At 39.5% G+C, this 25,610-nt stretch overlaps 1 protein-coding gene across 11 annotated transcripts in view; it reads right to left on the bottom strand.

Annotated features, from left to right (window-relative positions):
* LOC128878272 (calcitonin gene-related peptide type 1 receptor-like) overlaps positions 1–25,610 on the bottom strand; it is a 113,879-nt gene that overhangs the window by 87,172 nt on the left and 1,097 nt on the right. For 6 of the 11 annotated variants that reach the window (XM_054126340.1, XM_054126347.1, XM_054126335.1 and 3 more), the window contains exon 2: positions 2,699–2,769. Coding sequence is in view for 6 of the 11 variants with exons in the window: in XM_054126335.1 (XP_053982310.1) it covers positions 2,699–2,725 (27 nt within the window). In the remaining 5 variants the exon portion in view is untranslated. Of the gene's footprint in view, positions 1–2,698; positions 2,770–6,282; positions 6,404–24,132; positions 24,516–25,610 lie in introns of those variants that run through there. The other 5 variants (XM_054126341.1, XM_054126336.1, XM_054126337.1 and 2 more) reach the window with 4 other exon arrangements.

Raw genomic sequence — 25,610 nt, 5'->3', positions numbered from 1 at the left:
GGAGAGGGCTGTAGCAGGCCAAGCGTAATTACGAAGTAGAAGGTTTTCGATGGAAGCTCTTGGATTTCGTTTTTTTTTGACAACGTTAGAATTAGTATTATTAGAAAATTGAATTGGAAATTAATAATGTAGGAGTCTAAACGAAAAATAAGGCATGGTGATTCGAAGCCACGATCCTCGGATCCACAGTCGACCGCTTTACCTACAAGACCAATCCCGTACCCTACGTTTCGTGTTTTTATTTGACTCCTTATTGTTGGGTATGGGAGGCGCGGATACTACACTCGGCTATCCTGAATTGATATTCATTCGCCCTCGAATGTCCGTTTTCTCGGGTTTCGCGTCTCAGCAACAATGCGCGCCGCGCCCTCTTTCGCGAGTGTACTCCCCTCTCTCTTTCTCTCTCGGGTTTTGCGTCTCAACAGCAGTGCGCGCCGCACCCTCTTTCGCGAGTGTACTCCCCTCTCTCTTTCTGGAACGTTGTTCTCTCTCGACGCCTCATTGTTGCCCGCTCCACCGTCCTTCTGCCGCTGTAACCCCCCATCCCGGACGAGCCCCCATATGTAGGAGTCTAAACGAAAAATAAGGCACGGGGATTCGAAGCCACGATCCTCGGATCCACAGTCGACCGCTTTACCTACGCGACCAATCCCGTAGCCTACGTTTCGTGTTCTCGTTTGACTCCTTATTGTTGAGAGGCGCGTATACTAAAATAGGAAACGCAATTATAAAATGTAGAGTTTCCCAATAGAAACTTCAGGATTTTGTCTTTTTAATCGAATACACCTAATATGAGAATCCATTCAATTTGTGTAATTCATACGATATATTTATCAAGTATAGAAATTAATAACGTGCCTTTCATAGGTTTATAATTGCTACCCTTTATCGTTGTCTCTACTTCTGATTAGGGCTGAGAACTTCTCTATTAGGGCTGAGAAGCAAAACAAACTACTCGAGCAAATATTTCGCGTTCCATTTATTCTGTCAGGCGTGAAAGATATTCTAATAATAAGTTCCACCGAATCTCATAGATCGATGTTAAAATAGACAAGACTGGGAATATTTCGAAGACGCGAGAACAGATGGAACGTGGAACAAGGTGTTGGAGTACGATGGAACTATGAATATTTTTGGGTGTATTATATTATAATATATGGAAAGAATGGTTTCTGTAAATATCTTTACGAGGGCATTCTAATATTTATTTTAATATTCCTACGCCTTAATAACGTTTTCGTAACGAAAGCTGCGGATGATAGTATTTGATTATGGTCTATTTGAAGTGCGGGAAACGCCGAGGAAACGGTTGCTCTCCGATGCAATGAAACGAATACAGCTGCTGTATTTCCCAAAGGGATATCGCGAGTAGTAATTTACACAGGATTCCCTTCGTGCCAATAAGCGTTGCTCATTTACATGAATAATAATAGACAACAATTCTCCCTTAAATCGGGCCCTTCGATCCTTGGACCTCCAACTTCTTTAAGTACTTGCAGTTACAACGAGAAAAGCATTCACGTGAGCATACAAGGTAAATTATTATTGAATTATTTAACTTTAAATGAAAATAACTCTCTCGAGAATTGAGTTATCCGAAAGGTACGTCTTTGATGTTATTTTTGAAAAGTAACGAACAAATGAAGGCAAGTATTAGCTATCTAATTATTTTTCCTTGAACATTTTTCTTTTCAAATTCAGAATAGATGTTCTCATTATTTTATCTAACAAAATGATTAGTAGTTGATTTTCGCACGAATGAAAGCACTGATTTACAGTAACTAATCGCTTAAAAATTGTTTTCTAATTGTATGCTACTTTAAGCCCTTCTATCTCAAACATCGAGGTAAACGCAAACAAAGTACTGCTTTACAATTTCAGTTCTGGTATACAATAACCAACTACTCAAGAACGTTTTGAAAAAATTGTTTTCTTTTATCATTCAAGGAAGGTCCAAGATCGTCAATTATTCAAATTCGTGAGCTATCGGTCCCGTTTCAACGATGTATGATCATCTTAGTCCAATTTGGGGATTTCCCTGTATACGAAACTCGCGCAAACCGGAAGCCAGGATGCAATATCACGCTCGTATCGAGGAGAAATTTCTCGGTTCCTGAACGGTAGAGACATTCTCTCTGATATCAACGGTGCCGACAGTGTCCACATATTGTAGAGTTGGCTTGGCGTACTTCCCCGTCGTCGTAATTAATGGGACACACAGAGGATCGGTGAATCTCATTAATTTCGTTGATGATCAACGTCGATCACGGTTCAGCCAGACCAACTCTTGACTTGCGAACAATGCAGTATCATGGCCAGGGGGAAAATTGTTTCCGAAATGCATGATCGATTTCGCAGCGTAATTAATTGCCAAATCGTGAAATATGATGCCTTATAATGTTACGTTACGTTAATTTTATATTAGCTTCAAGACGACGATTAAAAATATTCTTAACGTCCTTAAAAACACTTCGAACTAAAATATTCTTCTGAATCGAAAATTAAACGAGCTACTTATTTCTTTCATCTCGAGAATTTGAAAAGAATGTTTCAACTGTAAATTAAAAAGTTAGCTGTGTTTCTACTCGAACTGCTTAAATACACGACAAATATTAAAGCGGCTTGCAACGCTTCGCAAATACTCTTAAAAACTGTTAAGTGACGAATAAACATATTCTCGATTGAGAAATTTGCTCACCTCGGTCTGCGTGTCCATGTCGACCATGATCGAAGATACAGGAGGCGCGATGACGTAAACCTCAATGGGAACTGTAACAACAAAAGCACATACGAAACGTTAATTTTGTATAATAATAATAATTTTGTACAGTAATCATTTCTGTTATCTCCAGAGCCTTCGACAAAAACTTCCATGAAAGTACGCTCGAAACACGACCAGAAAATTTATAATTTATCCAAAACGGAACCTAACACCGTCGCTTTGCGATACCAAATCTGGATATCAGAATAAACATATAAAAAATGATTTCAACTCAAATCTCCAACACAGAAATGTTCTCTTTTCTTTTTTAGAAGAGATAGAGTGTTTTTTTAAAAAAAGTTCCGAAACCGCCGATGTAAAAAATGATCGATGAGACAACGTCCCATCCGTAATCCTAATTTAATAGTTTACACTTTCGACGCTACTGTGCGCGTGCAAGGCGATCGATGGAAACTGGTGCCATTTATCCCTCGGTTCCTAACGACATTCTCGAGATGAGACCGAACAAAATCAATTGGCCGTTCAAGGCTATTGACGCGTTATTTCCACCACGCGGCTTGCCCACGCGAGTTCTCCATCTCTGAAAGAGGAGTGCCATTTATCACGGCGCAAAAGAAGCTGTGCCTGACTGATTCATGGTCGGAGAAGTGGTCTCGAGCTGAGGTTAATGTATTATACATACTTGAATTTGTTTTTGTATTTCCTACGATATTGGAATAACGAAAATACCACGATCTATTTAAGAAGATAATATGACATTGAGATCAGTTCTTTTGTGTATTATAGTATGCGACACACTGACACGAGTATTTCTCCCTTGTAACGTAACTTCGGTGAGATACTGTTTGGGCTTGATTGAAACACAAAATCCTAAAGCTGAGAAACCTTTTTAGATAGCAAAAACTTTTACAGAGAACGGAGGACTTTCAACGCTTTGGAATTGGTGCAGGACCTCTTCAGAAAATGAAAAACAATTCTACGAATGAATGCGATTTAACGATCGCTGTTACATTATGCAGACGAAAATCTTGCTCCGTGGCCTCTTCAATCTGCGATCTGTCTTTTGTCGAATCACAAAAGACTGAAACCTTTCCCTTTCGATCCGCAGAATAACAGTAGAGATTCATGTAATAAGAAATAAATATTTATTACAACTTTCAACGCTTTGGTATCGATATAATTCTTCTCCAGAAGATGGGAAACAGATCTATAAATAAATACACTGTTTGTAACGATCACTGCTGCATAAACCATACGGAAATCTTCCTTGATATGCTTTTATTGGTTTTATTAGTTTATTGGCTTCAACCTGCAATCTATATTTTCGTTCTATCGAACACACAATCGTAAAACAAAATCGTAGAACCTCTCCTGACAAACCTCTCCAATCTTCGGAACGACACTGCAGATCCACGTAATAGAAAATAAACGTTCGCTACAACTTTCGACGCTTCGGTACCGTTACAATCCCTCTCCAGAAAATGGAAAATAATTCTACAAATGCAACATCCTCAACGATCGCCGTCGCGGATGTTCGATCGTGCTCCCATTAGCTTCCACGACCTCTTCAATCCGCTAAACGTTTTCGACGCTACGAAAACACGCTCCCATCGACGCGATTACCAGGATTAACGTTAATATTCATCCGCGAGGCACCCGATGGAATTAGCGAAGTCGCGCGAGTGCTTCGAAACTTAATCAAACTCCGAAGTGCCGTCTACTGCGTAACACGCGGTTATTTTCATTATATCGCCATTTCTAAACGTGGAAGACGGCTTTCGCATCGTCGATTACCGCGACGAATTACCGTATCGGAAAGCAAACATAACGAGAACGCGAAATCGACTCCGAAACGAGCGTTTCTTTGCGTTTGCCGAGCATAAACTCGAAGTTTTATTATCCGACGAACGATACCGTCGATTCGATCCTTCGTGAGGTTATTTAAACCACGGAACGAGAAATATTTGCTAAGAATATCTCGAAAATCGAGGCTAAAGAATAATGGGGGTAGGAGTGGGGAAATATTTCGGTGGGATCAAATATAACCGATGCCCTGAAAATCGTAAGACGAATCGTCCTCTCTGATAAATTGGTTTCTGTTCATTCGTTTCTCTTTAGAACGAATGTTCACGAAAATAGTAAGAAGAAGATTTGTTGAAAAAGAAATAAAACATAATATCAACGTAGATATTACGATACAATTAAATGTATTTAATTCAAAACTGTCTGAATTGCAACGTTTGAAAATGTACTTAATAATAACCAGACCTCATTGTGTAGCAAATTGAATACCTTCTAAGAGAAGAAACTCGAGGAATACTAAACTGTAAAAATGATACAAGACCAGAATTACCAGATAGAATAATCTGAAAATATATCGTTACAATGGAAGTTCTTATTACAACAGAATTCAATATATTCTTAATAAACGTTAAAAGACCATAAAAAGATCTGATTGATAAACGAATTCTACGTCAGGATTTCCTTTTTTTCATCAGCTCGAAAATAGACTCTACGATGCTTCAATTACTCAGCTCGCCATAAATTATGCAGTTCAGTCTTACAAGCATCTCGCATTAAAAAATTCAAAAAAAAAAAAAAAAGAAGCCCGAGAAATTCGCGGTAAAGTGGGACTCAAGTAATCCGAAGTTTATAGACGGTAGCGTACACCCGCAGAATACGCGATAAGAGGATCTTTTCAACGAGGCTTTTTAAAAGTGAATCGCGTTACGTAAAGCCTCGAGTCCTGACCTCGACGACTTATTTTCGAGAAGCTCGATATTTCTTTAAACCATACATCCCGACAGCAAAAAGGAGCTCGTACCAATTTTGTCCACTCTCGAGAGGATATTTTTGCGCGTCGCTCTTTTGATTGCGCGACCGAGTCTTAGTGCCTCGATCATTCAAGTCACGGTTCAATTTTACCCGTTTCAAGGAAAGATTCGCTTTCAGACTTAATTAGGCTTCGACGTGAAAATTTCATTCAATCGGTACTTGCTTTTTAAAGGGCTACGCTAGCCCAGCGGCCTAAAATGATCCTACTTAAACACGTGGATTCAAGGTGAAAATTGATACCATTCCGAGTTCGAAAGCGTTATCGAATTAACATTCATTACGTCGTGTTTCATCCCTCAAGATTTATCTCGCAGTCCACGTATGAATCGATTTTGTTCGGAGTTTATTATTACTAGCTAGCCATCGAGGGAATCTGCGAGTTCTCAATGAAACGGTTCCGCACAATTGCCCGTCGAGATCTGAATGGCACAAAATCTCTCCGTCGATCCTGACTAAGCTGAATTCGCGATTGCACCTTAGCTTCTCGCGTGAAATGTCGCCCATTTTCCGCGATTACAGCTCTCTATTACCAAAGGATTCCTAAAGGATTCTCAAGGATTACGAGAGCTACCGAGATATCACCAGCGCGCACTTTTATCGTTAAATAAAATCGCACAAATTTTGTTCGCCTACGTAGCTCGCCGTTACCGCCATAAATCCCATAAATACGAAGGTATTAGACGCGTGTTACCCCGTCGTTCCGATATGCTTTCGTTAGGACGTACTTCTTGATTTACCAATTTATACGAATCGGAAATTATGATTCGGTGAATTCGCATCGATGAACCCGATCGTTTTCAGAGGTGTGGTTTATCGAGCGATTCGAAATGAACGACTCGAGACAGGTTTCTGAACTGACTGACGTTTGTAGACCAAAGTAAGGTACACGAGCATGCTAAAATTATTCTAAGAAACTATACGCGTGGATACCATGATGAACGTTTCACGGAACACTCGAACCTAAACAAACTCGATAGGTTGAGTGGATTATGACATAGAGAAGGAATAAATAAGGTATGGCTCGGTTCTATTTAAATCGTGCGGGATTTGGTGATATTTTAATATCCATTGAAACCAAATCCACTGAACCAAGTAAATATTAATCTCGGACAATGGTTAAATTAATTATTAACGATATTTGTTCGAACAGTGACCGAGAATATGATTTTTCTGTGATATTAACGGTTCGTCGATTCTATCGTCCTTGGAGCGAACAGACTCTGCTGACACGCGTCCACCGATTCGCGTTCGACCTTCCTTGGCTGATAGGAACCCAGGCGTATCAGGACTCCTGATTCAGGAGTATCAGGACAGTCCGAGGATTCAGTCCTCGCGTATACTTCGAACGAAAAAGCTGGACCGATCAAGGACCAAGGCTGGCCTAGGGAACTTTGATTCCTTCTATCTTCGACTCTCCACTCGCAACAACTTCCACGTGACGAGACCTGGTAATCGGTATCACTCGCGACAAGCTTTGTTTATCCTTCGTCACGAGAAATAGCGAGCTAATGGCTGCGAACTTGTAACATAATCTTTAAATATAAAATTGCTTGTTCCTTTCTCTTTCCTCTTCCAAAATATTGTAAAAAAATCGTGAATATAAATCGTAAAATAAACAGGAAGATATCATTGCATAACTCTACATGTGACTCCACTGTCAGGTCCGAACGCGGCTAAATTAAAATCCCTCTCATCGATCCCTCGACGAAACACGTGTCGGCGTTTATAAGTCAGAGACGAATCGCTGTAGGATTACTATAACTTGTCCAGAGACGTTTGCGCGACTTCCGAATTAGCTCGAAACAGTTTTGGCTAAAGCGTTGCGGTCTTGCACGCAGCTACTGGCTCCGCGCCAGCTTCAACCCATTTAACCACCGACCACGACTTTCCGATACCAATACGCCTCATTCATCAACAAGCCAACCGACACGAAACCTGCGTCACTGGACCAAACATTTCTTTCGTAACGTAATGATTATCGATGTTTCGCGTTGCACTCCAATTTTCAACTAATAGGGGCTCTATTCGTCATCCTATTCTTTCTCTAACCTGTGTCATCGATATTTTAACACCCGTATTCGAGTCGGATCAGTAGCATTTTGTAGTTTCTTGCACATTGAAATTTTCTATAAATACATAACACACTGTAAATACACTGACTGTATTTGTCTCTTGAGAAGGATATCCGTCTCTGAAAAGAATTATTTGTTTCTCCATGAAATGTAATTTTTACGTTCCTCAAACGGTATCGAATCTGGTATCTGGTATTCAAAACGGTTTCCGCGGAGATATATTTGTCTCTTTAGAAGGACATCCGTCTCTGAAAAGAATTATTTGTTTCTCCATAAAGTGTAATTTTCCGATGCGTTCCTCGAACAGCATCGGATCTGCTCGAATAAATTGCGTTGCAAGGAAAACTAATTCGCGCGCGCTATTTTTCAAGACGAGTGACGCAACGGCATCGTCGGAAACGCGAGCGTCGAAGGGAGGATTCAAAGGAGAAGGAAACCGACGAAACTATTTCGTCGATAAACGTCCAGAGTGTGTATGTTAAAATAGATTTACGGCAACAGCCGCGCCAAGAAATCAATCCCTCGGGAAGCGTGCGAACGCTCGCGAAGCTTTGCAATTCCAACTATTCCCTGGACGATTTTTGAGAGCCGGAAACCCGCGGCGTTTGGATTTATTTGGCCCGCAATTCTGCCGCCCGGATTACAAAACTGGCTAATGGTGACAAATAGTCCGATACATTCGCCGTACGCGCGACGTAATTGACGAATATTTGAACAAAATTTTGGAGTGATTTATACGCCACGGTCCCGTAAATAATTGCGATTAATTATTGCGGATAATACTGTAATAGCATCCACAGACTAATTACACTTGGGGCTCGATCCACCTGGGAAAATGTTTCAGCTGGGTTCCGTAGTTTAAAAATATTTATTCCTTAAGAGTTTGGTGGAATTAATTATGTCGAAAATTAGCTTTGATTTCGAGGGACGAATGATAACAGAAAATGGGAATTACGTATCGCTACTGAGAAGTATATGAGATATTCAAACATTTTTACAATCTCATATCTCATTACTGCTTCACAACGATAGAGTAATAATAAATATTTCCCCAATGCTCTTTACAGCGTTTAATTCAAACAATGAACAAACGGAAGGAGAAATTAAGTTATTATACTTTAAAGTGAACATGTAAAGTTGGATAAACAGCGATGCAACGAACGAGTGTGCAGCCACAATAACAGCACGAGTACAACAACATTTCCCTGTAAACGTCTGCGAATGTTGCTAGAGAATCGTGATTCAACAACGATAGCGAAACAATATCGTCCAAAGCAAAGTACGAGGCTGCTACGATCTGGATCACGTTCAATTTTTGACATTCGGGGAAAGGCTCTAATAAATCGTGCAACGTTCGAAAATTTTCCAAAGTATGTTTACCGTTCCAAAACGATTGCCAAATTTAATTTATTAGCCTCGTTCGCATCTCAATATTCATCGAAAATGAAAAATGGCTAGGATGCCTCCGAAGCAATAAAACGGGGAAAAGTGTGCACACTCGGCTATTCATTGAATTTATAAGACAACAATCAAACGTCCATTCAAAGTCCAAAGGAGAAAAGGTAGAACCGATATTGAAAACAAAACGAAGCTCGAAGGTTCCACGAGAACAGTTTTAATACTCGTCGAGAATGCACGGAGTTGAATATCAAGTATTAATCGACAAGAACCCTTGACGAAGAACGTGGACGTTAAGTTTGCTTTAGTATCGTTCTTATAGAATCGAATAAAATGTATGGAACTCTATTTGTTCGATTATAAAATCTTTCTTCAGGCAAAATAAAATGGTACACGTTTCGTGAACCAGTTAACGAGAAACAGATTTTGTTAAGCGCATTGAAGTATACAAAGAACAATTTCTTTTTCTTATAACCTTTCTTATAATATATAAATTTTAATTGCGTCTCGAAATTACAGCTACAGGCTTAATAATACAACTTCTCTGACATTTTCTCCTACCCTCGATGGTAACTGTTATTCGTGGCTCGCCCTGTATGCTCCAAAACAATCTTTTTAATCCGTAGAAATTACACGGGAAGATAGAACGATTATATTGTTCCGTAATTACTTCGGGAACTCCCGCTTTCGTCGACCCTTGAACTCGATGAACTTTGCTCGAAGGCTAAAAACCGCCATTAGAGTTCCCGCGAATAGGACCATTCGTGCGATGCCAAGTGGTTTTCATAGTGGGGATCTTTTGAGGGAGTTAAAACATTTTTGTTATAGCTTCAATCGTTGACGCCTGTTCGCGCGAATTTTTCTTAGTAATTCGTTTAATACGTTTTTCATGGTTAAACGATCGAAACGATCTTAGAAACTCTTAAAAGTTACTTCGACGGCTCGTTTATCATGTTCTCGAGCCACGTGCGAGAAAGTGGAAAACCATAGTTCCATAAGAAAAAGAATTCACGTCCTCAAAATTTCCCGAAAGAGCATCCCCAAGAAAAAGTTCTTTCTCCGCGCTACCACGTGCCTCTTAAAATAGCGTAATGCAATCCTAAAGAGCTATTTGAAACAACCATAAATAACGAAGGTATTCAGGTGTTTCCGCTTAAGCGCTCCATCCTGTATACTTGTCACCTCCGCGCTGAAATTCCTAACCACCCCCCACCCCCTCGTTATTTTCAGAGATTTTAATTAAAACCTCGTCGAAGCGGACTTTCGTAATCTCCGCTTATAAAAAAAAACCGTAAGGAGGGATTTTTCAAAAGTGCCAGAGTCGATTATATCTTTAAATCCCTCCGGCAAAGGAACAACTTCGATCGATTTTAATTAAAAAGCATAAATAGTCCGGGGTTCGTGCGAGGCCGCGAAGCACCGACTATAAATAAACAGTGACTGGACGTTCGCGATGGTGCCATGCAAGTTCGCCATCCGCTTTCGCTAATGAATTAGCTCGCGCGTTCTGACCGTTGCTCCCAACACGTCTCAGGGCTGTCCTATCGACAGCTTCGAACACGCGCGGCCAATTCGCGGCGATAATGATTTTCGCGTCGGTTCGGGGTGACTGACGTCAACGAAACGAAGGAGGGTTGAAAGATGGGAATGGCCACCAATTACGGTTAACGCGAATTCGTTAAATCTCGCTGTCGCTCGCTTCGTAGAATCGCTATTGCTTTTAGGTTGTCGGGGTTCGGTATGCAGTGTTAGGTCAGCAGGAAAGGGACCATAAGAGTTGTTGGGACTAAATAACGAATGGGTCTAACCTTCTAAGGATCAAGATCTATGTGTAGTCAAGAGAAATCTAGTCTTTCGCAGGGGTGAGCACGTTTTTTAAGGAGGGATTATTTCTTATTGTTGAAATTTAATTGAATCCTCCGTCGTTTGGGGGTTAATCTAGATTAGTGGCGCTAGAGACTACTAGCGCCACAGGAAGAGGCGTCATGGACTAGTAGCTCCCCAAGTAGAAGCGCCAGGAACTAGTGCCGTCACAATTACAGTTCCTGGAGTTCTATAATGCCTATCCTGTAACGTTCTAAATCCAGAGAAGAGAGTCTTGAGAGATTTATTAGCCTCCTCTTCTTTATCAGATTTATAAAGCTTCTATATTTCTAACCCTCGTTCGATTCTAGTCTTCAGCAATATTAAGAGCCCCTCCATACCTGAGTCTAGGGATATACTACCATTCAACATATTTAATAACTGATATTTCACGCACCAAATTTAAGTACAAGTGTAAATTACGTTCTTGATACGATGAATATTGAAAATGTAATCGTTACTGCCGTGTATCGCATGTGAAAATTTAAGCTGATGTAAACTTATAAAATCACGAAGAATACGGACGCGCACATTTCATTTCATCCCGCAACCAGATTCATCGATAGAAATTTACATAAAATTCAAATTTCACCGTGCGCCACTGAATTAAGTGTCACTGAACGAGATCAATAAATTAATCCCTCCGAATGAATTTATAATGACGTTTGACGATTTGTCTACTAGTAACGCGCTGCCAAGCGAATTTCGCGAAGCGAAGAAGAATACCGAATAATTGTAATGTAAACGTTTTATAAATCTCCTTCTCTGGAATTTCATTTTATATCGTACAATATCCATAAGGTCGGCGCAGTTATTCGAGTAAAAACCTATCGTATTACTAAATAAAGCTCGATGTTCAATTATTCATCGCATTTATGCATCACATTTTACTCATCGAAATCCTCTGTTTGAAAGTTTCATCGAGATTTTCAATGTAACATTGATCAACTACTCTTTTATGCTTCCCATAATAAATTCAGTAGAAGACTCTGGAGATAACTCAGACCTAAAGTCAAAGGGCAACAATCGGTGTTAATTTCGAGACCTCCAAATAGTCGAAAATAATTTAGGCATTACCCGATCTGCGAGTCACAAATGATTACGAATCTGTGCTGTTATCTTCTCGCGTAGTTGCATCGTTGCTCAGAAATTTGTCTTATGAAACTTTCGAAACTATCGAACAAACGAGGCTTGATGCCCGAAACGATCGAACAATAACGCCTGGTGCTCAAAACGATCAAACAATTCTACTTGTTCCAACGCAGCTGTCCATTCGTTATTCCCTGTATTTACACACCCTGCGTGTGAACCACAACCGTTCGTTTATATAACCAAAATACCCTCTCTTCCTTCAAAGAAAAAAAAAGAAAAAAAAGTGTAAACCATACGATCCATTGAAACGTCTATCTACATATATACACCAAGCTTTCTAATTCCTTCGATCGCATCACCACTCGTAATATACGTACAAAGGTTGCGCGACTATAAATTCGGCGAAAGATCATCGATTACAAGGGGGTTGAATAAAGAAACCTCTTTCGTACGACCCCTTCGCACGAAAATTCCTTTTCGAGACCAACTCCTTTCTCAGAACAACTTTCCTGTACAGCGCAGAATCGTATCAAACTTCCACCATTTAGGCGAACCACGTAGATACCGCACTCCGAAGTGATTTAAACGAACCCTGGCAGTTTTAACTATCGAACAGATAAATTAACAGAGTGTACCTCGGAAAAAGTAATCGATGGTCGTGGAAGTTGAGTCCGCTACCGAGTTTGGATTTTGCTCGATGGCTGGATAATAGTCCGATACGCTCGTTTATATACATACCAGTCCTTTGGGATTTGCTATACTTGTGGTGAAATTACGAACACTAACACCAAAGACAGCTAAAAAAAAGTCGATTGTGCGAAATTGAAATTCGTTCTAGGAAATCCTGATTACACGTCGCGCTGCGTGTGAATCTTCGCGATTAGATTCGTATGGACAGAAGTGGTTACCGAGGAGACTCCACTGAAGGCCGGGACGTAATTAAATCGTGGTTGACCGAAAGGGTTGTTAGCGGGTGAGTAACCTACGATTTCCTAACGCAAATTGATTTGCGTACAGGAAACAAGTTGCAATGGGACTGCGACGCATTCGGGACCTCGCATATTACATCGTTAACAAATGTTTGCATCCCCGAATTGTCGATCACGAAACATCCGGCCTGTGTATCACCTCTGAATAAATAATTACTGTCGAACGAACGCGCCGCGATGCGCACCGCGCGCGCTTCGAGCATTTGTTTACCGCCAGACAGAGTTGCAATTCATTAAAAGTGGCAATTTTGGTGGACCAAGCGTACGTTGTCTTTTTTTATTTAGCCACGCTAAAAATACGGGTCAACATGCTGTTTTGCTTTTCGTCGGCTAACGAATATCTTTAGATAGTTTTTCTTTTCTCTTTTCTTTTTTTTTTCATTTAGCCACGTTTCGACTAAAAATGGTCTCCTTCATTTCGTCAAGTTAACGAACATCTTAAGATTGTTGTGGATTTATTAAATAGGGGATTTTAACAAAACTTTACTGAATTGTTTTTTTATTAAATATACTCTCCCAGTTTTGTGAAAAACGATATCGATGTTACGTAATTTTAACAGAGAGACACAGATTTTCACGTGAATATTTTCAATTTAAATCGAAATGCAGGGACAGGCTTGCTGAAAATTTGAAACACTGAAATTATAAACCGTTTAAAAAAATATATAACAATCGGCTACGCTGTTGCGGAAATATAATTCATTAAAATCTGAAACTGAACGTAGAGAAGTTAAAACCTAGGCCGAAGTAAATTACATATAAAACCGACCAGAGAGCTCAGAGAAAATTTTCAGTGAAATCAGATTTAATCAGTATCGATCGAACCTCGGTACGTGCAAAATTTCACTCGGTGAAATTCCATACAAAAATTAAACTAAAATACAGACACAAATTAATTGTTTAATATTTCTCGCCAGCATACGTAATGTAAATATAGTTTTTAATTTCGGTCGAAGTATACTACGCCTCGACCACCAGAAAATAATATAAAACCAGCAACGGAACAAGACCGAGGATTCTTATCGAGTCGAATTACGTTAATCTCGGGGAAACATCGATTCGAAAACCCAATGTTTACTTATTAGTCGGATAAAACATTCCGTCGGCGTGCTTTATTATTTCAGCTGCGGCGGAACGGCGTCAATGATATAATTCACGGATTTATCGCATCACGAGCAACCTCGAGATGCATTTTGCCCGCTCGAAGGCTACCGAATTAAACCGACCGTCGTTCCATTCAATTCGCGATCCCTTTGATCCCGAAACATTTCACTCGTGATTCAATAACGCGACGCTACCCTCGACTATTTCGCAAATCGCGAGATTATCCATATCGTGGAATTTTAATGGAGGTTTTCTTGGAGGTTTAAAGCGCCGTGCTCGATTTCCGCCCGGAATTCTCCTCGTCTCTTACTTTGTATGGAAGCTTTACGCATCTCCTGGTTGTCCGTATAATAAATTTATTACGGAGCGTGGTTTCAAGCTCGCTTAAGAAATGCTCCAACGCGTGTTAACGTGTGATACCACGCGTGGCCTGAATGGGAAATGGCGGAAAAATGGTGCAAAAATGACGCGGTGAACGACGCGTTACAGATTCGAAACCATTGTGGCGCTTACCGCGGGTCCTCGTCTCCGAAATAGACCACACGCCGTAATCCATTGGATTAAGGTCAGGTGAATAGGACGGCCACTCTCGTTCGTCGATGGACAAGGGGAAATTGACCTGACGCCGTAGCTGGATCGCATTCGCGCTCCTGTGGGCAGGAGCAAAGTCCTGCTGGAATGCTCACTCCTGCTCTCCAAACTGTTGTTCGACGCAAGGGAGGACAACAGAGCTTGACACGGTGTTGCGTGTCTGGTTCGAGTTTCGATCCTTCATTCGTGAAAATCAACGGAATTTTGGGACGAATGCGAGTCGCGATCGATGCCGAACCATGCTGACGATATACGATCACGGATGGCGCGAGTGAGAGTTTTTAAATTAATTTCATTGGAATGGATGTGCATAGAAGTTGAATATATTCAATGGTATCTAAAAATAATGAGGTGTGTATATTTTCCAGAATCGCTCAGGAGTGTGATTCTCGTGTGTAGATTGGGATACAAAGGTATATTTGAATAGAAGTGCATCGAATTACTCCAAAATGAAGATTCCTTTGCAAATTAATTTGATTGGAATGGATGTGCATACAAGCGGAATATATTCGATAATATCTAAAAATTATGAGGTACATTTTCTAGAATTAGTATCCTGAAGTATCCTGACAAGTATCCTGAATACTGTGATTTCGTTCCTTTATTTTTATAATATTATACATTAGAACTGACTCTATGATACCAAGGTCCATCGAATTAGTCTGCGAAGCGGAAAGTCGCGAACGCGATGGACGATCCGAGAAGTCGATCTCGCGCTGTTCGTTTTTGTTCCGTCGATTCTGAAAGATTCGAAGGCACGAGACCCCGGCAATACGAAATAAAAGAATCACGGATGGTTTTTCCACGCGTTACCAGCATTTTTCATTTTTCTCTTCGCGCGAATGAATGCTTCTCTCCCGGTCAAGGGGTTTTCGAGAAAAACAGCCACGTTGACGGGTGTCAGTTCGCTTCGTCCTGATTCCTGAACAATCCTATCGAAACCAGGCGATCGATTAAATGCACACAGTGGTATACATATATCCTTCACATATATATTCAGCTCTGAGGAATGTACGATTTCGGATGAAATATTTCGTTCGTAGAATTATGCAAATTTCGTTTCCGTAGGTATCTGATTCGATGTATCGAAAGAGTTCAAACTCCCTCGACTATTCCGTGTTCCTGTCGATTTCTCCGTCCAAGAGATTCGAAAGAAATAGTTAGGTTGTCTCGAAAGTCGCTTTCGTGACTTGCACTCAATTATTTCACATATTTCGCTGTATACGTAAATAACCCAATTTCTTAGATGTCGATGGTACAAATGTAACGTAAAACATAAAATATTCTCTTACGAATTACTTATGAAACGTAAACTCGAAACTTCTGTGTATAGTTCTGATGTACAATATATAAATTCTATATAATTGCTTCGTGTGTTATCGAATTCAGTACGAGGTGAAATATATTTGCATCCAATTGTAAAAAGTGTCGATAGGTTTAGCGTTAATAAACCGAAAGAAAGTTTCGGGACTAATAGCAACATGTTCCGAGGCCAACGGCGTAATGCCTTGGCCAACAACGGCGAATTACGTTACATCGCCGTGAACGTGCTTATCGTCGATAACAGTGCATCTCCCGAACCAAATAGATTCGCGGTTTTAGCGTGGATGGATATTCGCTCTGCGTGCGTACCGAGACTGCACTCGGTGGAAGCTGTGCGTGCGTCATGATAAGAGCACGGCGAGATGCACGCACGTTTAATGGCCACGTGAGAGCATTATCGGGACCGACCTTCGTTAACCTCGCCATCTCCGTCTTTCCGTAGGCATGTGAAGGCACCTATGCGGTCAAAATAAACACCATTTCGCCTCTCTACCGATCTAATTTCGAGGAGTCTCTCGAACATCGTCGAACAATTTGCCGCGCGAACTTGCGCGGAACGACGAGGCTCCTGCAGTCAACCTTCAATTAACCCTTTCGCTATCGGTCGTACGCGCGTTTTGGTCGCGTAGGTCGCGAGCATGCGAGCAATAGCGTCTCGTTACTTCGTACTATTATTTTGGAAATATTATTAACAGAAGGGTACAATGTTTCTCGAGCTTCGTTTGATTGGACGAAAGTCGGAGGATATCGTGCACTTCCATATAAGAAAAATAAAAAAATATAATTCATGGACGCGGTGCTTGGTTTACGAGTTCCCTTTTAACAGCAAAGTTGAAGTTTTTATTGCGAGGGCACTACGTGCCCTGCAGAAAAATCGCGACGCTGGCAAATATACGTTTAATTCTGACTACGTGCGTGGTATTTTGAAAAATCCAATCCCAGGTTTATGTTTACCGACAGAACTTCTACGGGGGATATCGTAATGTATGACGTAATGGAAATATAATTTCAGCTGCCATTCGACGGACGAGGTACTCTTCGTTTAACATTTCGTACAATTTTGGAGAAATTTGAGGAGAAAAAGGAGAAAAAAGACCATCGTCTTTTCACGAGTACATTAAAGTTACAGATTGATCGAATCGTCCAAATTGTAAGATCGCTATCCATTGGGATGAGTAATTATCGCAAAACAAATTTCACGATTTCATAATTCTTAGATACCACCGAATATATTCAACTTATACACACGTCCATTCCAACGAAATTAATTTGCAAATAAAACTTCCACTGTAGAATAATTCGACTTTCCAACCCCCGTTAACCTCTGCATGTACATTCGCAGCTAATTCTTCTTCGCATAAAATATTAACGTCCAATTATAAAATTATAAAATACCACTTTTCGTTTAACGCAACGTTGACGGTGTTTACCGAACCGAATAACTACTCGTATAAAATGATAACGCAGAGGCGAATGTCATTATGATAATTGTAATTAGTGACGGTACAAACTTCCATGGAACTGTATCTTCGAGTAGCACGAGCGCACCGAGGCGTGACACAAGTGGTTCATTTAATTAGAAACACTGCAACAACAGACACGCCAAGCCGTTGTTAATAAACATCCGATCGATTTGTGACGTAACGAGCACCGGTGCACCGTTGGGAGATGACTCATTTCGACTTACGTTCGTCTATTCAACGCGATGTTTTGCAAAGTGCGAGCTGTAACAAAAGTAATGGGACAGAAATTTTCAATCCGAGTCACTATGGTAAGAACCGAGATCAAGAGACAAGGATGTGCTGAGACAAATTCAATAGAATAGAACAGCAAAGGCGAAGTATACTCAAGGATATAGACACGTAGTCACGGGATACTTTACAAAAATTCAGAAAAATTTGTCTGTTTTCTTTTTTTCAATTTTTAACGCATTCTTTAAATTCTTACAATATCAGATTGTAAGAATTGTCGCATATTCTGTCACTTTTTCTACAGAAACAATCGAACTGTACAACGTTTATCGATTTCGTAATCCTACAAAAGAAAAAAGGTCCACAGGGAGAGGTTCCACAACAATCCGATACATAAATCTCGAGCAAGGAAAGACTCTCTTTGAAGATGTCGAACGAGGAACTCGATAAGCGAGCAGCTGGCGTGTGTTTGACGCGATGTTAAATGCGATGGCAAAAGCGTGTTCCCTTCGTCGTAACCAGGTTTGCGAAAGAGCCCGGACGATGCCGTCCTTAGAAATTTTTTTTTACCAAAGATTGACCGAAGAGTGTTTTATTCGACCCGTGCCAGGCTCGAAATAGCGCGAGACATCGTGGAAATCGATACACCTCGGCATCGAGATACGGTTTCGCAAGGATGCGAACACTTACAATTAGCGCAGCGCGGAGACACCGTTAATTGAAAGTACACCTCCGTGGGGCGCTTTTTACTTCTGCTACTTCGACGTGAAAGCTTTATGGTAAGTGAAAAAGCGAGGACATTTAAGTAATGAAACCGCCAAGCGTCTTTTCGCGACTATGTTAGCGACTACTGATTGGCGAGATTGTAATTGGAAATCAGTATTCGTGGAGACAATATCGCGAATAAACAGGTTGCTGGGAAAAATTAATCGTCGACTCACGGTTACTTTGAATACTTATTCCGAACCGTGATTGTTATTAATATTTAATCGAACGCTGCAGTACGCTAACGTGAACTACACCCAGGGAGATTTCCCACTGAAAATTTTAGAGGAAAATTAATATCTTCCCTAGGGTATTAAATGGTACAGTGATAGAAATAATGTCATGGATAAATTCCGTTTCCTCCTCGATGTAATGAAAACTAGGTCCCTGATTAAATCCAACCCCTTGATTAAGATTTTCAGTTGGAACTTTCATCAGAGCACAACACTGGTACGAAGCATACGATTATTGATTAAGTCATCCTTGATTGCAGGCCACCGTAACTTTTAAGCATAATCAAGTTCGGACAAAAGAGTGAAACTATTCGTATTCATTCGATGGAGTGACGACGCGAACTCGACTGGGACCCTTTATACGAACAAAAACTTGATCAGGGGTTAACCAAGTTTCCGCCACCGCCAGTCGCGAGGGAAATGGAATTTAATTAAAGTTAAATCGAAGTGCAAATACGAGAAAATAAACGTCCAACAGATATCGAAATGAATTTATAAGAAATAGAATATAAAATGAACGTAGAATAATAGAAAATAATTTACATTCAATTATTTATGACTATGGTTTAAATAGGAATTAATTCTACTATCGTGATCGAGGAGAGATTAACAGTTGCATGGTTGTTTTTTGATAAGTTTACTTGAAAAATGTGTAGAATTAATTTCTAATGCAGAAAATGGACTCGTTCTCCAAAGTTGCTTTAAAAAGCTATTTAAACTAATAACTCCATCTTGACTTTGTTTATGAACTTTCGATGCGGTATAATCTATAAAACATTAGTTTCATTAGTGAAAATACATATAAGCATGTAATAATTGAGTACATCAACAGTCGCGACGTGCTTGAAGCTCCTAGTGGCTGATCATTAACGCCTTATTCTACTTATAAAGACTCCAAGCGCAATCCTCGCTCATTGGAAGAAACTCATAACGTAATTGCAAACAATTTTCTGTGTAATTATTTTTAAATAACCTCCTAGTCAACAGAGAAGTTATTTACAACGGAAATATTAATTTTAAGATAATTAACTCCCTATTCTGCTTACAAAGCTGCTTGCGAAACTCGTAGCGTAATTGCAAACAGTTCCCTGAGTAATGATCTTTGTGCAACCTTCTAGACGGTAGGAAAATTGTTTGCAAAGAAGATATTGGTTTCAGGAACGTTTATAGACTATCTATGTAAAACGTTGGATTTTCTGGTTCTAAGAGTATCGAATTCTCCGCGAAATTCTTCTATATTTGGAAATTGTTCATCAGGGTAGAAGCAGATACGATAGCTAGAGTTTGATGATAAGGAGGCACATGCAGCAACGTTCAGATCTACGGACGATACAGAGGCTCTTGTCTATGATCTCAATAACCCATTTTGAATTCACTGAACCCTGCACACGAGTGCAGGGTATACAAGCTATAAGTCCTTCCAAAACAAAACCATTCGAACGAATTCTAAAATTTACTGCTTCAGACACTTTATCGGATCAAAATATCCCTCTTATTAATTTATATTTCATTTATACTCGAGACAATACACTTCTACGTCCTTGTGAAATAAAAACTGTTATTGCTCTCGTCCCTTCTATATTTTTGAAACTGTTTCCACAGAGATAAACTTCAAAAGGAAGGAAATCCTCGTTGTATGTTTTCAAGTGATAAATGATTACATGCTTAGACGCGGTGTAAATATTTTCACACTTTCTTTGCCTTTGGTTTTTTGCACCGGAGAATATCAGGACGATTTCTTCTTCCACAAACACGCACACGTCGTCGTGGAAGTAAGGCATTGATCATAAAATCGAAAGCAGAGTTACGCGCTCGATTTATGGTGCTGGGCGTGGGTGACCGTTCCTGGCAAAAGAATTTACTGACTTCGTCTGGTATCGCGACCACCAGACTGCATTACGGTCAAGTTTTCAAGTTTCAAGTTTTACCTTCCCGCTAAGCGTTAACGATGCGAGACTACGATTTTATTGCGATGTTTATCCTCCGTGGTCGAACAAACACTCTACCATGAAACATTAAACAGCGAAGAATTTATTGATTGCTTGTTTGTTTCACTTTGATTATTCAATAAGGTATCAGATATTTGGCTCATTTCTTGCAGTAATAACACACATTACCATTTGTGAGTTCTTGATACAGAATAAAAGACCACGGCAGTAGATGACAATACTATCATTTTATTTTTGTTCACGTTCAATATTTTATTATACCACATTGTATTTTAATATCTCTACAAAATTTCTGTGAGCTCAAACCACTTGAATTGACTTTTAAAGGAAACCATGATTCTTAAGGTATTATTATTGCAGAATCCGAGCAAATATTTTCCGAATGAATTCATCAATTTTATTTATATGGAATTTTTAAAATGCGTTTCGAATCGCATTTGGAAAGTATGATGTGTATTTACAAGAGAAGCGAAGCAACTCGCGAATAATATTCCAAAGTCGCGAATAATGCATTGCGTTAAAAAAGAGTCATAGAAGGAAGTAAATTGTTTCAAAGGAAGTTCTTTCGAAGAAACCTTCGAGAATTTTAAATATTTAAATGTGAAGATTCGTTGAATTTTGTATAACCCGTGAATCGCGAATGCGTTGTAAAAGGAGTAACGCCAGCTTGAGAAAGTTTTCTTGGATGGCGCTTAAAGGGGTAAAAACTACCCCCTTTCAAGTGTCTATTTAGTAAAATCGATCAAGAACAAATCGAAGGCAAAAGTAAGGATACTTTAAAGATTTCACCGCTATTGGAATATTATTTTTCAATCGACAAGACATGTTTTGCGTATATTAATAAAAATTGACCCAAATGCATTCAGTGACGTCACACACATAACCGTGTCCATTAATTTTTGACAAATGTAGCTAAATAAATACTTCCTCCGATGTAATTTTTACTCGCTGAAAGTGGATATCAGCCGATAAAAAAAGTACGTCCAATATTTTCCAATGCTGTTGGACGACGTTGCTTGTCAGTCTTTTTAACAGTACCCTTATATTTCAAACACAACGCACGTCGATACTGTGACCACGTACAGTTCGCATTTGTTGATTCTGGGGATATTTTTGACACGTCAAATATTAGGAGAATATGCGTGGACGATTCCGCGTTTGTTTAAAATAAAATCCATCGAAAAATTGGAAAACTGAAAAAATTGAAAATTGTTCTTCGCGTATCGTTGACTATGATCCCTGTGCTCCTGGTAATCGAAGAAACGAAAATTACTCTTTTTATTCTCTAACAAATGTTTCTGTACTTGTATCCGTAGTACTCGAGAATTTTGAACATTATTTTCCTGGTGTTACCACTATTTCCTGTATTTCTGGAAATTGGCAAAATTGAAAATTATTTCCTTCGTACTTTCCACCAAAATAACCAACGCAAAGACTCGACCATAATTAAAAATTATTTTCCTCGTACTTCCACCCATTTTTCCCAACGTTTCTGTCAGCCCTCCAACTGTCCGAAATTCCAGCAAAATAAGAAAGTCTCGCACGACATGATTTTCCGCGCTACGTGATACGAAATCCTCGCGCGAACGAACGAGAATCTAGTACAACTTCGCCGATTCTACGAATGCAAGCCGTCGTTTTCACGGCTGTAACCGATAAACTTTGTCAACGACTTTGTCGCAGAGTTGCTATTCATAGCCAATAAAATCGGAAGGGGGTCCTGAGGTGCGGGCACTCGTGGTCCCGATCGCTGAGGCCATCGTGGCGATCGTTACGAATTTATCGAGTCAAGACATCGCTGTAGTTAGTTGCACGGCAAACTGCATCGTAAAGTTGGTGAATGCTCGTGTCGAATCCACGATTATTCTTAACATGTAGGAATGGTGGGGGAGGAGGTTGGTTACCGTAGAATTTTGAACGAGTCGACTACTATTCTTTGGTTTTAAAAAGCGTTGGTAGGTTAAGTCTGTGTTAAAACCTAAACATTGTATTGAACCGTGTAGTTCAATGATACCAGATGAATGCCTCAAGAAAAGGTATGTTGATTAGCTTTACTGAAAGGCTATCAATTAAAAAATTTAGAAAAAAAGAAGCTACATCTATTAGGTTGTGCCGAAAGTTTCTTTCGCGAGTTGCACTCAATTATTTTATGTTGTCGTGTTTGTATAAATAGACAATCTAATTTCATAGATATTCATGTTGTAACAGTAATGGAGCAAAATGAATCGTGCACAATTCAGTAATGTAACATAAAACATAAAATATTGTGCATGTATTACTTATTAATAAAGCGAAAGCAACTTTTCGGACAACCTAATAAAGATACTAATACTCTCTATACTCTCTATACAGTTTGCATATCTCGCATAAATGCATACGTTCCGCGTACAAGCGAGTATATTTCTCGTATTTGCATCCCTTTTGTGTTCATTTCTAACCACGGCTATTCAACGGAATCTAACGCAACGTGAATCGGTTTTGGACTCTGCTACCTTAAGCGAATATATCGGAATCCTTGGTCGGAACGTTGCCGTGAATGCCGCGAATCTCGCGTTTCTTACATTCGCGAGGTTTGAATATAAGTAGGTATAAATGATATTTTTATGCGATGACTTAACTTTCGTGGCCTTTCAGATGCATCGTGCTATTGGAAAATTAATTCTGTTTAATTGTTGCTCCAGTATTTCACATCTGGGCATTAAAAAGTAATAGATACCTAAATGATTCATTGATAGAAAATCAGAACCACAATTGTAGACTTTCGAGTGATTATTTGCAGCGATACGAAGTTACATCGAACTTGCAAGAATCTCAAAACCTCGAAACAGTAATTTCTGACTGAGACTTTTGCGTATAATAATCAGAAATCAGGGAATAGGATGGATGTAATTGTACTCGAGGCAGCAAGAGGAACGGGAGCTGAAAGGAAACCCGGACGAACGAACAATACTCCATTAAAAAAGTTTTAAACAGATAAGCTAATGTCTTCCGGTCTAGTCAAGTGAAACTCGCAAACATCTGGAATGTAATGGCGAAGACTTCGTAAGATTGCGCAAACCTAATGCGCGTCTACATTTAAATCACAGAAACTGCTATTATGCGTCCGTCTAAAAATGTGCAACAAACTATTCGTTCACTTTAGAATATTCGCGGTCTACTCGTAATAAAATCAAATTTCTAGAAGTCAGTATTTTATTAAGCGATTAGATGAAATGTTTCATCCATCAAAAAAACAAAATAAATTCCCATATTCATAATAAATACCGTTCAAAAATAATAATAAAATACAATAAAGATACTTCTAATATAAAATGGATCGACCGAAAAATGTTATAAAATCGAGCATCCATTAACTCATTGCAGCAAATAAAATGATAACTCCGCGGCCACTGTTTGTTTGGGATAAAAGGATTCGCGAAATTGAAGTGCCATTCGCAAAATGGTACACCGCGAAGGCAATTCCGCGAGAGATTCAATTTGAATAATGAAACAATGTGGTACTCACCAAGGACAGCGATGCCCCAGCCGTATCTCGTGACAGAAGCGTGCACAAAACCGACCGACTACTAACTTACTTGTTTTATCGCGACGCAATTAGCCGATCGAATTCAATTACTTTCCGTCCCGTCGTTCAATTCATTCATCGCGGCACCTCGCGTTTCTTCGGCGAACCGATACAGTAACATTTCGTTCGTAAAGCCTTCAGAACTCCCGGCTTCGTTCATTTTTTTCATATTTTCTAACAAAATATCACCGTACATCGTCTTTATTCGTTTAATTGGAACGTTTAATCCGAGAGGCAACAACTCTCCAAACGTCTCTCTCGCTTTGTAACTATCCCACGCGGAAACGGAAGCTTCTGTATCCGACAGAACATACTTAAAACTCGGTAAGACGTTTACTTTACCGTTCGAAGGAAGGTGCACAGAATTTATCGGGAATTTGCAAGTGAGAATTTTATTGAATTGTACAGCGAAATTTTCTCGATTATTAATTTTGATCTGAAACGTGATAGCGTGACGTCCATTCGAGCACGTTGAATTAATTATTATTGTCTAAGATGTACGACAGTATTTTTAACGCGTTTATGATGTCATTTTATTAATTTTCTTAGGAGAACGAACATGTAAAAACTGTATGTGTGAATATAATTCATACAAATTTGAAGCAGAAGGATCGATCGAAATAAACATTGTTTCCACTTTGTGTCATGTAAAATTGCCATCGACTAAAATTTAATCATCCAAACTATTCCTCCCTCTCTCGAATAGTGATCGAAAGATACTTCGATAAGTAAATTTCAGTTTCCTTGCCTTCGTTTAAATTTGTTTTATTTACAAGCACGTTCAAAAGTATTTTCAGACGAAACGAATTCAAATTTATTTCAATTCGGTCACTCGGCGATTTATAAATTTTGAACACGGTATTCAGGAGGTATTCCAATGAATATGCGCGCATCGGGACAGGAAATGCAATTCAAATTTATTTAATCTTCGAACGTTTGTTTATTTGAAACGCAACCGACACGCGCGATAATATTTTTATGAAAGTTCCAAGGACACTATTCGAAGCTTCTCTCGCCTTCACGGGAAACCTCCATTGATAAGGGAGTTGGAAATGCCAGACGACTGCGAAACAATTCTCCAATCGAGTCGATTAAAGATTTACCGTGGGAAATTTGTTTCCCCTAGGAAAACGGAAACTTAAAGCGACAACCGTGTACCAAACACTCTTCTACGATGCTTTAAGATCGCTAATTAAGTTGCCTTGTTGAATTATTGAAAAATTCTATTCCTAAACAAATAAATTAAATAGAATCTATTAATTTCTATTTAAATTAATTCAAATACTCATCGCCTGTTCAATAAAATCTGTACACGCCTTATCAAACAAAAATAATAGATCGACTAATGTTCAACGATAAACCTCCACAAATCGCCATTTTTCTTTTCGAATACCCCACATTTAATTTCCTATACTTAA

The sequence above is a fragment of the Hylaeus volcanicus genome, chromosome 6 (assembly GCF_026283585.1).
Source record: "Hylaeus volcanicus isolate JK05 chromosome 6, UHH_iyHylVolc1.0_haploid, whole genome shotgun sequence".
Lineage (NCBI taxonomy): Eukaryota > Metazoa > Arthropoda > Insecta > Hymenoptera > Colletidae > Hylaeus > Hylaeus volcanicus.
The sequence above is the reverse complement of the archived record's forward strand: the minus strand, read 5'-3'. Positions and strand labels throughout refer to the sequence as shown.